This window comes from Emydura macquarii, unplaced genomic scaffold (assembly GCF_026122565.2).
Source record: "Emydura macquarii macquarii isolate MOO-44397 ecotype Brisbane River unplaced genomic scaffold, CSIRO-AGI_Emac_v2 contig_2171, whole genome shotgun sequence".
NCBI classification, from domain to species: Eukaryota; Metazoa; Chordata; order Testudines; family Chelidae; genus Emydura; species Emydura macquarii.
The window spans coordinates 557,706-573,696 of NW_027132308.1; the positions used below are offsets into that span (position 1 = coordinate 557,706).

Consider the following 15,991-nt stretch of genomic DNA (forward strand, 5'->3'; position numbering starts at 1 on the left):
TGAACACCAGAATGAGATGTGTGCTGACAGTGGAGACGTGAGTGGTGATCACACTCTGGAAGCTTACAATTCTGGATTGCTACTAGTCAGTGGGAAATCATTTTGGAGTTGGACAATCCGCAGTGTGGGCCATTGTCATGCAAGTGGGTAGGGTCATTAATTGTCTCCTGCTATGCAGGACTGACTCTCAGAAATGTGCAGGACATGGATTTGAAGCAATGTTGTTCCCAAACTGCGGTGCGGTGATAGATAGCATGCATATTCCTATTTTGGCACCAGCCTAATCTGCCACAAAGTACATCAGCAGAAAGGGCTACTTTTCTAGGTTATGCAAGCATTGGCGAATCAGCAGAGACAATTCACTGATATGAATGTGGGATAGTGAGGGAAGGTGCATGAGGCTCATGTTTTTAAGTATACACGGCTGTTCAGAAATCTGTAAGCAAGGTCTTTCTTTCCCAACCAGCAGACTGCTATTGGTGATACTGAAATGCCAACAATGATTCTAGGGAACCCAACCTACCCTTGCTCCTAGGGCTCATGAAGTCATATGCTGCCCACGTTGACAGCACCAAGGAAAGATTCAACTACTGGCTCAGCAGGTGCAGAATGACTGTTGAATGGTCTTTCGGTAGGTTGAAGGGACTAGTACTTAATTTGTTATAGAGTGTGGCACTTCTAGACTTGGCAGTTCATAGCCCCAACACCTCTGGGCTTGCTGCATCAGTTATGAATGTAAAAAAAAAAAGCTTGAGCCCAGGTACCTAATTGCTTGAGGCCTAGCACCTTTTTCATTACAAATGAAGCACTGGAAGGGACACTGATGGTGTTTACTCACTAGATTAGATCTCAATGAGAATATATCCCAATGGTTATAGCTGCCTGTTGTGTCCTGCATAATGTCTGTGAGGCAAAGGGGGAAAAGCCTCTGCCAAGGTGGAGAGCAGCGTGGAACGGCTGTCTGCTGACTTTGAACAGCCAGACACAAGGGCCACTACAAGAGCTCAGCGTGGAGTTATGTGGCTGAAGAAGGCTTTGGAGGAGAGAGAATTTCTGTGATGGACTGTTCTCTGGGCTTCAATCTCTGGGTGCTGCTAGAAACCACGTAGTGCTCACCGTACACTTATAAATATGACTGTGTTTTCCTGGAGCTGGGGCTTATGTGGTGCTTACTTGTGTATTAACAAAAATGGTGCATGCATTCTGTGATGTGTGTTGTGAACGAATAAAGATAATTTTATTCTCCAAAACTAGAAATCTATTGACTGGCAAAACCAGTTCAGAAAACAATGTGGAAAAAACAGTATTTACATTTGCTGCCTGAGAAGACCCATTATGTCCTGGCGCATCTTCCTCTCCTTTTCCTGGTGGGATTCCTGGGCCTTTCTACATAGTGTCTACCATACTGGCCCTTTGTTCATGGGCCAATGCAGCACTAACTTGCAGGATCTCACTGATCATGTCCTCCCTAGTCTGTTTCTTTCTCCTCCTCTTTGAAGTATTCTGCAGGTGTAGCGGGGGCACACCCCTCAAGGGCAGAAGTTGCTGATAAAAACAGCCAGGTGCATCACTGGATTTACAGTCACATTGGACAGGGAAAGATAAATTTCAAAACTCTCTTCCATAAACACTTTTAATAAGACATGACTACTGACACTTCAGCTTTGGAGCACCTCTGCACAGCATCACTCTCCAGCCCCAGTCATGATGACTATAGCCTGCTGGGTGGAGGGGGTGATTTTTCAATTGCACAAAATGATAAAATTTTGGTCCCTATTCCATGTCTCAGTACTATTTAGAAGTGGTTTTACTGCATCATTGTAATGGGAAGCCTGCATAGACATGTAACTTTGTAATGTAAACTAGATCCAAGGTTCTGTACATTCCTTGCCCTCCTGCTGCATAGGGAGGAAAAGGGTCACTTTGTATCCCAATGTGGTATTGTAAGGACAGGTCACCATCTTGCCTTTAATTTGGTCTCTTTTCTTATTGCGAACTTTGTTTTAGCCATACACAGCAGTGACAAACCTGAATCCTGAGGGATTAGAATACTCTAATGATGGCAGCAGAATAGAATGCCTGCCTGAAACCTGGATGTACACACAGATAGTGGCAAGGGTGGCTCTGTCCTAATTTACATAGAAGATACAAGGAAATTACTTTTTTAGAAAAAGTCCTGCATGACTCAGAGATCTAAGTCTAATTTGTAGCTACAGTGCATGTGCTATATTTGTTTTTCAATAATATTTATTCCAGCTGTTTACATTTTGTTTTAAAATTCCAAAAGGGCATGAATTTACAAAATGGATATTTAATCAGGGCTAGATTACGCAATCTGGGGCCTCTGACACATCACTTCACGGGAACCCCTATGGCTCCTCTCCTATGACCCCATCCTGAAGCCCTGCCACACAGAGTGGTAGTGGCAGGGACGGGGCCTCCCCTCCTTTCCAGAGAGGCAGGGGCAGTGACATGGGCCCCTATTTTCCTGCTAGGAATGCCAGCAGAGGTTCCCCAGTACTTACTCCAGATGCTGGGTTATATCAGCCTGGGTGAATTGGCCCCAGTCTATGCACTCTTCTCCTGCTACCCACTGTCTTATCTTGGAGCGGTATTGACAGGAGCCTCCCACTAATTCTGGGTGTAGTTAACACCTCATTGAGAAGAATGGAGCAGTTCCCTCTCTCAGAACTATTATTTGAGGCTATCTGTCAACACAAACAGACATAGCTACACTGAGTACTCTCAATTCACATGTTCAAAGTTTTCTTCCTAACCATAAGTCTTAGAAACTTTTTTTTTGAAGTATGAATGCTAAGATTTTGATCATCACATGACCATAGAGGCCTCTAGCAATTATGCCTTAATCCACTCCTGGACTCAGTGCCTGCAAAATATCTCATTATTTAAAATTAACCAGTTCTTCAATTAGATTAAAAAAGCTTCAGATAGTAAATGAAAATTGGATGAAATGTCTCACCCTAATGTCTGTAGGTATGACACATGGCACATAAAACGGAAGGAAGTTTAGTGCCAGGGAAGATAATCTCTGTTGCTGCAGCTGCTGGCCTTAAAAGAGGCCCAAGCCAAGAACAAATTTAAGTTTTTACAAAAAACGGTTTGTCGTTTGCAGAATTAGCAAGAGAACTGGATTTCACGGAAGAGCAAATTCACCAGATCCGAATTGAAAATCCAAATTCACTACAAGACCAGAGCCATGCGCTTCTGAAATACTGGCTTGAAAGGGATGGGAAACATGCTACAGGTACATTTCCAGTTATTGCATGATCAGCCACGTGCTTACCCACAGTCACCCAAAAGGAATATAGATAAAGTTTAGAAAAGTATGAAGGCAACTGACCAAAGAATGTATTTCTTTTAAGCAACAGTATCTGCATGATGAGGAATAGTACAAGATTTTGTGTTAAAGTAAGTTATTTATCGCTACTCATTTGGAGTGTAAAAGCATAACGTCCCACAGAAGGTACAAATGAGGCATGAGTTATTCCACTTTGTAAGTACCCAGGCCCAGATCTGCAAAGGTATTATGCACCTAACTGCCATTGATTTCAATGGGAGTTAGGCATCTAAATTCCTGTGAGATTCTAGGCCTTAAGTCCTACATTAATCAGACAAGCAGAAAAATGGGCATTAGCTGAGGAAGCTTTCTAACTGGTGATGTTCTGAAGCAAGTCTTACAGTAATTCTTGCATGCAACTTTCCAACATATTAAGTTTTCTATAATAACAACAATACAATTTTTTCATTCTGTCCCTTGTCTGACCCATCCATGTCTAGGGTAGCCCACCTGAAAATGCCAAGGTCATGGCAGGCTGCAAAAGGAGAGCAGATTCTCCCAAACTGGTGGCTAACACTGCAGTTAGATTCCCCACTGTTTAGTTACAAACAGTGCTTCTGATTCCCCACACTGGTTATCAAGAAGCTAAAACAAAAAAATTACACAGCCCCCTTTAGTGCATTTCACTCTCTGGCTCCCAGTCAGCAACTATGTCCAGTAAAGAGATAAGTTATTTAAAACTCTATTTCCTTTACCAAAATGTTCTCTTGTCTCCAAAGGGTCCGCCACATTTCCAGGTAAATATAAGTTTGGATCTTACCCAAAACCATGCTGCCAGGCAATCCTTTAGTAACTAAAACTAAAGGTTTATTATAAAAGGAAAGAAACAAATGGGAAGAGAAATGTTAAATGGTCAAACCATCAGACACATACAAGTGACATTAAAGTCCATATATATCAGATTCTCAGCAGAATTGTGGAGTTTGCAGGCTTGTACAGTTCCTCTGGTATACATCCAGTACCTGGATGGGCCTCAGTCCTTTGTTTCACATCTGTAGATGAGTTAATCCGGAGATAGGAAGCAGGAATGAAGACAAGATGGCGATGGTGCAGCTGCTTTTTATAGTCTCTGGTCTGCCATGTGGCTTGTTTCAAACACAAGCTCCCAGCACATGGGCAGGGAAAGGCCTTGCAGTCCTCCTACCACAGGCATGTCTCTACCTGTCTTGATGACAGGTGGTGTCCTGGTTCCTCTACCTGGGCTTATTGTAAAGGTAACAGCCGTCAAAAAGCCATCAAGGCTAACACCAATCTGCCTGGAGGGTACAACCCAGTAATACTTCACAAGTTTTTGGATACAGATATATTGCACTATCCATAACTTACACTACCAAGATGTTACATGTGCATAAACGAAATAATCATATTTAGCAAATTACAACCTTTCCAATGGTACCTGACATGGCATATTTCGTCCAAATTATTATAATTTTGCAATATTGATATTAAATAAAATTATAAATGGTCACCCCAATCCAGACAGTGTCACACCTCTGTTCTTTTCACATATGAGGTATCTGTATTTTATGTATGATGCTGCTGCTTGAATATCTTATATATTTCTGTGATTTGGGGAATCAGTGGCCCAGGAGCATATGCAAAACAAGTCTCAGCTCAACTAAATGGTGTTTTTCTAACATCACAGATACAAGTCTTACCCAGTGTCTAACAAAAATCAACCGAATGGATATTGTTCATCTAATGGAGACCAGCCACTTGGACTCCATGCGGGACCATGGAGCTCGCACCTATGCAGAAATTGAACAAACAATAGGACTGGATCACAGTGAAGGTAAATGCCTCCTGATGTTAACCCTTCACGATTTCCACCAAGTCACACACTGACAAAGTCCTCTCATCTGAGCACCAGATTCTGTTCTCAAATGTGTGGGTAGGACACTCAGTTAACTCTGCCATTGTGCTTGTTCAGTAGTGGCATCTAACTTTAAAATCAGAACCATTTAATAAGGAAGAATGTAGGTGAAATAATATGTTTTATCAAACACCTATCATAATCTGTTCTTATAATTCAAGCAAATGAACATTTGCAGAAATTATTCTATACTGTGGGCCAATCTTTTCACAGTCATGCAGGTGATTTCATGGAAATCAATCAGGTTGATTTAAATGAGAGAAAAGTTTATCCCACATTTTAAAAAAAACTTTAGGTATATTGTCAAAACTATATTTGTTCCATAGCTATAAAGGCCTCTTAATACAAGTCTCTGTAGTATAACCCTCAAGCCCAGTTCCCTCAGCCTCTCCTCATCAGTCCTGTGCTCCAGCCCCCTAATCATTTTGTTGCCATTTTGTTGCTGGACTCTCTTCAACTTGTCCACATCCTTTTTGTAGTGGGGGGCCCAAAACTGGACACAATATTCTAAATGCGGCCTCACCAATGCCGAATAGAGGGGAATAATCACTTCCCGTGACCTGCTGGCAATGCCCCTCCTAATGCAGCCCAATATGCTATTAGCCTTCTTGACAACCAGGGCACACTGCTGACTCATATCCACTTTTTATCCACTGTTACCCCCAGGTCCTTTTCTGCAGAGCTGCTGCCCAGCTCGTCGGTCCCCAGTCTATAGCTGTGCATGGGATTATAGAATTATAGAATATTAGAGTTGGAAGGGACCTCAGGAGGTCATCTAGTCCAACCCCCTGCTCAAAGCAGGACTAACCTCAGCTATATCATCCCAGCCAGGGCTTTGTCAAGCCTCAGCTTAAAAACCTCTAAGGATGGAGATTCCACCACCTCCCTAGATAACCCATTCCAGTGCTTCACCACCCTCCTAGTGAAAAACTTTTTCCTAATGTCCAACCTAGACCTCCCGCCCTGCAACTTGAGACCGTTGCTCCTTGTTCTGTCATCTGCCACCACCGAGAACAGCCTAGCCCCATCCTCCCTGGAACCCCTTTTCAGGTAGTTAAAGGCCACTATCAAATCCCCCCTCATTCTTCTCTTTTGCAGACTAAACAAGCCCAGTTCCCTCAGCCTCTCCTCATAAGTCCTGTGCTCCAGCCCCCTAATCATTTTTGATGCCCTCCGCTGGACTCTCTCCAACTTGTCCACATCCTTTTTTTAGTGGAGGGCCCAAAACTGGACACAATATTCTAAATGCGGCCTCACCAATGCCGAATAGAGGGGAATAATCACTTCCCGTGACCTGCTGGCAATGCCCCTCCTAATGCAACTCAATATGCTATTAGCCTTCTTGACAACCAGGGCACACTGTTGACTCATATCCAGCTTTTTATCCACTATTTCCCCCAGGTCCTTTTCTGCAGAGCTGCTGCCCAGCTCGTCAGTCCCCAGTCTATAGCTGTGCATGGGATTCTTCCTTCCTAAGTGGAGGACTCTGCACTTTTCTTTGTTTAACCTCATTAGATTTCTTTTGGCCCAATCCTCCAGTTTGTTTAGGTCACTCTGTATCCTATCCCTACCTTGCAGGGTATCTACCACTCCCCCCAGCTTAGTGTCGTCCGCAAACTTGCTGAGGGTGCAATCTACCCCATCCTCCATATCATTAATAAAGATGTTGAACAAAACCGGCCCCAGGACCGACCCCTGGGGCACTCCGCTTGTGACCGGTTGCCAGCTAGACATGGAGCCATTGAGCCCTATGCTCTAGCCAGTTCTCTATCCATTTTATAGTCCATTCATCCAACCCATACTACTTTAACTCGGTGATAAGAATACTGTGAGAGACAGTATCAAAAGCTTTGCTAAAGTCAAGGTATATCACATCCACCGCCTTCCCTACATCCACAGAGCCAGTCACCTCATCATAGAAAGCAATCAGGTTGGTCAGGCATGACTTTCCCTTGGTGAATCCATGTTGACTGTTCCTGATCACCTTCCTCTCTTCCAAGTGCCTTAAAATGGATTCCTTAAGGACCTGCTCCATGATTTTTCCAGGGATTGAGGTGAGGCTGACTGGTCTGTAGTTCCCTGGATCCTCTTTCCTCCCTTTTTTGAAGATGGGCACTATATTTGCTTTTTTCCAGTCCTCAGGGACCTCCCCCTGTTGCCACGAGCTTTCAAAGATAATAGCCAATGGCTCTGAAATCACCTCAACCAACTCCCTCAGCACCCTCGGGTGCATTGCATCCCATGGACTTGTGAATGTTCAATCCTTCTAAATAGTCTTGAACCTGTTCCTTCAGCACTGCGGGATGTTTGCCTCCTTCCCATTCTGTGCCTCCCAGTATGGCAGTCTGGGAGCTGATCTTGTCTGTGAAGACAGAGGCAAAAAAGGCATTGAGTACCTCAGCTTTCTCCACATCCTCCGTCACTAGGTCGCCTCCCTCATTCTCTAAGGGGCCCACACTTTCCTGAATCTTCCTCTTGTTGGCAACATGCCTGTAGAAACCCTTCTTGTTCCCCTTCACGTCCCTTGCTAGCTGCAACTCCAATTGTGCTTTGGCCTTCCTGATTTCATTCCTGCACGTTTGAGCAGTGTTTTTATAATCCTCCCTAGTCATCTGACCAAGCTTCCACTTCTTGTAAGCTTCTTTTTTGCGTTTAAGTTCGCCAAGGACATCTTTGGTAAGCCAAGCTGGACGCCTACCATTTTTGCTATTCTTTCTGCACATCGGGATGGTTTGCTCTTATGCCCTCAATAAGGTCTCTTTAAAATACAGCCAGCTCTCTTGGGTTCCTTTCCCCCTCATATTAGCCTCCCAGGGAATCCTGCCCATCAGTTCCCTGAGGGAGTCAAAATCCTCTTTTCTGAAATCCATGGTCCGTATCCTGCTGTTCTCCTTTCTTCCTTTCGTCAGGATCCTGAACTCGACCATCTCATGGTCACTGCTGCCTAGGTTGCCACCCACTTCTACTTCCCCTACCAAATCTTCCCTGTTTGTGAGCAGCAGGTCAAGAGAAGCACGGCCCCTAGTTGGTTGTTCCAGCACTTGCACCAGGAAATTGTCAGCGACACTCTCCAAAAACTTCCTGGATTGTTTGTGCTCTGCTGTATTGCTCTTCCAGCAGATGTCAGGGTGATTGAAGTCTCCCATGAGAATCAGGCCCTGTGAACTGGAAACTTTCCCTAGTTGAGTAAAGAAAGCCTCATCTACCTCATCCTCCTGGTCTGGTGGTCTGTAACAGACACCCACCACGACATCACCCTTATTGTTCTTGCTTCTAAGCTTAACCCAGAGACACTCAACTGACTTATCTCCAGTTTCATACTGGAGCTCAGAGCAGTCATAGTGCTCTCTTACATACAGTGCAACTCCTCCCCAATTTCGCCCCTGCCTGTCCTTCCTGAACAGTTTATACCCATCCATGACAGTGCTCCAATCGTGAGAGTTATTCCACCAAGTCTCAGTTATTCCAATCATGTCGTAGTTTCTTGACTGTGCCAGGACTTCCAGTTCTTCCTGCTTGTTTCCCAGGCTTCTTGCATTTGTGTACAGGCACTTGAGATAAGTAGCCGATTGGCCTACTTTCACAGTATGAATCGGGAGGCCTCCCCTGCTGCACCCTCCTCCTTCTGCTTCCTTGCGGTGTCCCTCTTCCCCACTTACCTTCGGGCTTAGGTCCCCGTCCCCCGTCGAAACTAGTTTAAAGCCCTCCTCACTAGGTTAGCCAGCCTGTCTGCGAAGATACTCTTCCCTGTCTTCGTTAGATGAATCCCGTCTCTTCCTAGTAATCCTTCTTCCTGGAACAGCATTCCATGATCGAAGAATCCAAAGCCCTCTCTTCGACACCACCTGCGTAACCACGCATTTACTTCCACAATGCGACGGTCCCTACCTGGGCCTTTTCCCTGAACAGGGAGGATGGATGAGAACACCACTTGTGCTTCAAACTCCTTTATCTCTTTTCCCAGAGCCACATAGTCCGCAGTGATCCGCTCAAGATCATTCTTGCCAGTATCATTGGTGCCCACGTGGAGAAGCAGGAAGGGGTAGCAGTCTGAGGACTTGATAAGTTTTGGCAGTCTCTCCGTCACATCTGTAATTCTGTGATTCTTTTGGCTTTCATAAGCTTAGAGTGGCAGTCATTGGATGAAAAGACTTTAAGAAACACCAGGATGTTACACAGAGTGGTATTCTCACCATTCTTTGGAAAAAAATATGAATTTAAGGTCCTCATAATAAAGATCCTATTCCACTTTTCATTAGAGTAAAGATGTTAACTACAATGTCTTGATCAAATTTCAATGCAGATAATTACATTCTTTGCCCCTAATTTCCTCCTTCAGTTTCAGTTAGTTAGAGTAATCTTCAGTCTTCAAAAGATTGTTACTGAACATTGTAGGACTTTGTGGGTGAAACAATAATCTACATATCCCTGATCTACTTCAAAGGGCTATGGTGAGTCTGAATTAATATTTCTGAAGTGCTTGCAGCTCTGTCAGTGGCTGTTATTTGAGATGGAGAGCTCATTTGTTTTACAGGTTACGGTAAAAACCAGCTGCTTGGCAATCCTAGGGCTTGTCTACACTTACCTCGGAGATTCAGTCGACCGGAGTTATGCAAACTACGCAAAAAACTTGCGTAACTCCCGTCGACTTCTGTTCTTCTCTTCTGCACGTTGTCTTCACTGCACTGTGGCGGGTCCCGTCGATGCAGCGCTACACCACTTGAGGAGGTGGTTTTAGTGCATCGACTTCTGGATCGACTGAGTGGGTCTTCACTGACCACTCAGTCGATCCAGATAAGTCGATCTGATGGCAGCAACTTTGCCGTCGTCAGTGTAGGCATAACCCTAGTGATAAATCCAACATTTCACCAACTACTTCAATCAGTTTCTTCATCTTCCACTCAAATTGTGTACCTATAAACCATCCACAGCCTGTGATACGTTGAGGTTTTGACAAAATGTGTTTCTTCTGGCAATTGAACCTCTGTCTTAGAGAGAGTGGCAAGATCATCCTGTTTCCCAGGGAGCGTTCTAATGAAGTCCCCCCCCCTCTCTTATTCCTAGGATTTTCTGCACTGCAGGAAGAACTGTATAGTCCAAGACACAAAAAGGAAGAAGAGCATTATAAAGACAAAGAGCCATCTGATCACCCTCCCATTGTCTCTGAGGAAGACACTTCTGTCAGTTACTCTTCCTTTCAGGAGGGCACTCCCAGGACTGAGACAGACATATCAGTTGCAGAACTCCTGCGACAAACACATCAAGAGCGAGTTCTAGCTGAGTTCTCAGGGAAACCGCAGGATCTGCCAGGAGATTCATCAGCTGCACAACAGGAGTACTTGTAAGCATTAAAAGATGGCTGGTCAAAATCTGTAACCTATAGCATGTTGAACAGAAATGTACTTTTATTTATTTGTATATCTTTAAGGATATCCAACCTCATGTTTCAGGGTTTAAGTCAATTTCTCATTATTTGAGATCAGAATGAAACCTATGTGGGGGGCTGATCATTCCACATCTACCTACTGTACGGCTCTTACAGAGGAGAGGAAACCCCACAAGGTCAGGACAGGAAACTCAGTGAAGGACTGGCTCATTATTAGCAATAAGGAACAATTTTACAAAAGAAAAGAAGACTTAAGCATGAATAGGTGGAATTATTTTGGAGGACTGTTTTATTGATTGGGCTGCCATCAATTTTGAAAGGACAACTTTGCAACACAATATATTTAGGTTATATTTTAGATGTTAAAACTAACTAATAATTCCCTTAATGAAATTATCAATGGCACAGGGGTGGCATTGGTTACTGGCACAATGTACTTTTCTTTAATTTGTTTGTTTTTACTTTCAGACAAATTTTAATTCAGAACACTAACTGGTCTTCCAACATAATTTTTATTTGCTATTTATTTTACTCAGAACTTTATAAATAACAAGAACTCTATGTGAAAGGTGTACTTCAAATAGTCAAGAATAAAGAACACTGCTTTAAAGAGAAATGATTGTTACTTAAGGTAACAATACACATTGTTTGCCCAGAGGAGCACACAGCAGTTAAGGAGGTTGGTAGTGTGTAAGGTAACTTTGACCCACCTTTGCAGTACTCTGATTTTGGGCTGGCTCTGTGCTGGGAAGGCTGCTCTAATTTATGCTGAGAAGGACAAAAAAAAAAAGGACTTGGAATTGCTTAGAGATATTAGACTAGAAACATCTGCAGAAGACAAAATGCTCAACTACAAATATTTACCATATACAAAATGTCAATAAGGGCTTACATTTTCTGTATATACTGAGTATGAAATATATATTTGTTGAAGTTATTTTGGTGCTACTTATGATGATCTTAAATGTTTGGAATATTGTGATCTGTTCTGGTTGTCATATTTTGGAGAGGCTATTGTTGAGGGTGAATAGATGTAACGAGGGCCAAGGAGAATCATAGAATATTAGAGTTGGAAGGGACCTCAGGAGGTCATCTAGTCCAACCCCTTGCTCAAAGCAGGACTAACCTCAGCTATATCATCCCAGCCAGGGCTTTGTCAAGCCTCAGCTTAAAAACCTCTAAAGATGGAAATTCTACTACCTCTCTAGGTAACCCATTCCAGTGCTTCACCACCCTCCTAGTGAAAAACTTTTTCCTAATGTCCAACCTAGACCTCCCCCCCCGGGCAACTTGAGACCGTTGCTCCTTGTTCTGTCATCTGCCACCACCGAGAACAGCCTAGCCCCATCCTCTCTGGAACCCCCTTTCAGGTAGTTAAAGGCCACTATCAAATCCCCCCTCATTCTTCTCTTTTGCAGACTAAACAAGCCCAGTTCCCTCAGCCTCTCCTCATAAGTCCTGTGCTCCAGCCCCCTAATCATTTTTGTTGCCCTCCACTGCACTCTCTCCGACTTGTCCACATCCTTTTTGTATTGGGGGGCCCAAAACTGGACACAATATTCTAAATGCGGCCTCACCAATGCCAAATAGAGGGGAATAATCACTTCCCGTGACCTGCTGGCAGTGCCCCTCCTAATGCAGCCCAATATGCCATTAGCCTTCTTGACAACCAGGGCACACTGCTGACTCATATCCAGCTTTTTATTCACTATTTCCCCGAGGTCCTTTTCTGCAGAGCTGCTGCCTAGCTCGTCGGTCCCCAGTCTATAGCTGTGCATGGGAGTCTTCCTTCCTAAGTGGAGGACTCTGCACTTTTCTTTGTTTAACCTCATTAGATTTCTTTTGGCCCAATCCTCCAGTTTGTTTAGGTCACTCTGTATCCTATCCCTACCTTCCAGGGTATCTACCACTCCCCCCAGCTTGGTGTCATCCGCAAACTTGCTGAGGGTGCAATCTACCCCATCCTCCAGATCATTAATAAAGATGTTGAACAAAACCGGCCCCAGGACCGACCCCTGGGGCACTCCGCTTGTGACCGGTTGCCAGCTAGACATGGAGCCATTGATCACTACTTGTTGAGCCCTATGCTCTAGCCAGTTCTCTATCCATTTTATAGTCCATTCATCCAACCCATACTTCTTTAACTCGGTGATAAGAATACTGTGAGAGACAGTATCAAAAGCTTTGCTAAAGTCAAGGTATATCACATCCACCACCTTCCCTACATCCACAGAGCCAGTCACCTCATCATAGAAAGCAATCAGGTTGGTCAGGCATGACTTTCCCTTGGTGAATCCATGTTGACTGTTCCTGATCACCTTTCTCTCTTCCAAGTGCCTTAAAATGAATTCCTTAAGGACCTGCTCCATGATTTTTCCAGGGATTGAAATGAGGCTAACTGGTCTGTCGTTCCCTGGTTCCTCTTTCCTCCCTTTTTTGAAGATGGGCACTATATTTGCTTTTTTCCAGTCCTCAGGGACCTCCCCCTGTTGCCACGAGCTTTCAAAGATAATAGCCAATGGCTCTGAAATCACCTCAACCAACTCCCTCAGCACCCTCGGGTGCATTGCATCCGGCCCCATGGACTTGTGTATGTCTAATCCTTCTAAATAGTCTTGAACCTGTTCCTTCAGGACTGCAGGATGTTCGCATCCTTCCCATTCTGTGCCACCCAGTACAGTAGTCTGGGAGCTGATCTTGTCTGTGAGGACAGAGGCAAAAAAGGCATTGAGTACCTCAGCTTTCTCCACATCCTCCATCACTAGGTCGCCTCCCTCATTCTCTAAGGGGCCCACACTTTCCCTAATCTTCCTCTTGTTGGCAACATATCTGTAGATTCCAGCCTTTGATGTAGAGCATGAATTTGGAAGAAAGATTGTCCAGACTTGATCTAATAGCTTATGGGGGGAAAAAAGACAGCTGGGGGAGGACGGGTGAATCATATAATGGTACATATGGTATTGAAAGGGAAAAACGACTAAATTAACAATAATCTTTCATATTTTCATATAATATTGAGACAATATTGTGTTACAGTATAGCCATTTGGAGCCAAATTGTGTAACCTTTACCCATATCGGTAAATGTTTACTCATACAAATAGTCCAGTTGACTTCACTCGGACTGTTCATGTAAGTAACTACTCACCATTGTGAGTAGGGAGATTATAATCTGGGATTTGATATATGTTTTTAATAATCTTATTTTCTGAAATCCAGAAAGGATTACATTTAAGGAGAAAAGTCGCAAATTAAAGTTGTCTATGGGTGTTGACTCCAAAACATCTCAGAAATCTTAGAGGCAAAAGATTGGATTCTGCTCTCATGTTTTCTCATCTGTGTAACTCCACTGATACTGATGGAGTTGCTCTTGATTTATATGGATGCAAATGAGAAGAGAGTCAACCCCAAAGTAACACTGTTGAAGATGAAACTCCTGATTCTGCTCTCCCAACTATGTAAATCAGGAGTGACTCCATACATGTGAGTGGAGTAATATTTGCATATATGTAGGTTTTATTTTTATTGTTTAAACTCTTCAGTTATTTTGTTTTAATGTTTTGAATGGTTTATACTAGCAACTAAACATCAGTGTTCAACTGTGAAAATAACTTTGCAAAGAAATTGGTTCATGGAGCATGTAACCTCACTTTACCACAGCACAAATGTCATATTTATGGGGATCATAATGGAATGCTTTGTAGTTAGCTTCCTTGAATCTATAATTCACAGTGTCACAACTCCAGAAACAGAAGAATCACTAGCACCAAAGGCTGAAAAAGCAGCAGATTTTGCAAAGGAAAAGTCTAAAGGCTCTACCACAGCATCTAAGGAGCATGAGAAGCCATATCTTCAGACCCCATTGTCTAGTGAACGAGGTGACTCTCCCATTGTACAAGAACTTGAGGACCTCCAGCTATCCCAAGAAGAACTCTCCCCAAGGAGAACTAGTCTGGTTATAGTGGAGTCAACTGATGAACAGCTAGCAAAGTCTGAAAGACATTATGATGATGAATCTTTGGAAAAGGTAAATACCAACCCTGCCCTCAACATAAAATAACTGTTATAGAAAAGCAAATTTCCTTTGTCTGGAGTCTTTGGGTTATTTTATCTTTGTTTTACTTTGTGTTAAACAGATGTTGACAAAATCAGCTCTTATGAGTATCTTTAAACATAATGAGACAAATTCAGCACTTATGTAAGCAGCAACAACTTGCATTGATCACAATGGGAGTTGTGCCCACTTACATCATGATTGAATATGATCTTTAGAATGAGAAGCATTGTCTGAGCAAGGCCTGTGAGATAGGAACTCCTGTGTTCTAACTCCAGTTCTCCAGTGACTCCCTCTGTAGCTTTGAGAAAGTCACTTAATTGTTTTGATTCAATTTCCCCATCAGTAAATGATCCTTTCTTCATTCACATGGTTGTTACAAAGATTACATATTAATCTATATAGAGATTTTGAAGATGATTTGAAGCACTGTGATCTGATCCTGCAACCCTTATTCTTGTTTAGTACTTAATCATGCAAGTGGTCCCATTGAAGTCAATAGGACTGCTCATGTGTATGAGAACTACTTTATCTTCTTACGAGTTGCAGAAATAAGCCCTGCATAGCTTGAAGCTGACAAAGAAGAGACAGAGTCATGAAAGCCAAAGGAAAGAGCGAATAACAGTGTCAAAAGAAGTAAAGAGGTGAAAGAGGTGTAGTAGCTCTGAAATTTGACCAGGAGAAGGTTGTTAGCTGATTGAGAGAGGAGAAGAGGCCCTGGAAGTCAGAGGGGAGTAGGTCTAGGATGGGTTGGAGAGGATCTTAAGTCAGTTGTAGGTGGTGTGTTCAATGAGATTAGAGGTGTGGGGAAGAAGGGAAGGTTGGTGGGAGTCTGTGAAGCAGATGGCTTATTGGTGTGTTTTTGTTCATTTGTTAAGATAAGGGAGCCCCTTAGTATGCATTGTCAGGAGAATGAGCATGAGGAAGAATGAGAGTGAGACAGGTTGAGGGAAAAGGTAAGGGGGGAATAGAGTTGTCAATAGGGACTGGAGGCATTGAGACGAGGGTTAGAGGAGAACAAGTGAAAAGCTGTCAAAGTCAGAGGAGGAGGAGAAAAGAATGATGATGGAGCAGAGGACAGATCCCATCAGTAAAGTTAAAGGAGAGAAACAGTTCTGGATTCGTCTTTTTAAGCTTCTAATGTATTTTGCATTTTCACATCCAGCAAGGGCCAGGCTCTTTATCTTGTGGACCCTACAGTTTATGTTAAAAGATGGATCATCTTTCTAAGCACGTTAAGATTTCACTCTTGGAATTCAGAAGGCAGGTGAACTGTGCAAAATACATACTTGGGAAGCCTCAGAGTCAAGATAAGATTAAG

General features: G+C 43.3%; 1 protein-coding gene and 1 long non-coding RNA gene across 6 annotated transcripts in view; one reads left to right on the forward strand and one right to left on the reverse strand.

The window, feature by feature from the left end:
* The window catches only part of ANK2 (ankyrin 2), a 272,410-nt gene that overhangs the window by 244,641 nt on the left and 11,778 nt on the right, over positions 1 to 15,991 (forward strand). For all 5 annotated transcript variants that reach the window (XM_067558657.1, XM_067558653.1, XM_067558655.1 and 2 more), the window contains 4 exons: positions 3,134 to 3,265; positions 5,004 to 5,150; positions 10,296 to 10,572; positions 14,349 to 14,643. In XM_067558657.1, the coding sequence (XP_067414758.1) occupies positions 3,134 to 3,265; positions 5,004 to 5,150; positions 10,296 to 10,572; positions 14,349 to 14,643 (851 nt within the window). The remainder of the gene's footprint in view (positions 1 to 3,133; positions 3,266 to 5,003; positions 5,151 to 10,295; positions 10,573 to 14,348; positions 14,644 to 15,991) is intronic.
* The window catches only part of LOC137160218 (uncharacterized), a 115,648-nt gene that overhangs the window by 41,645 nt on the left and 58,012 nt on the right, over positions 1 to 15,991 (reverse strand). The window lies entirely within an intron of this gene.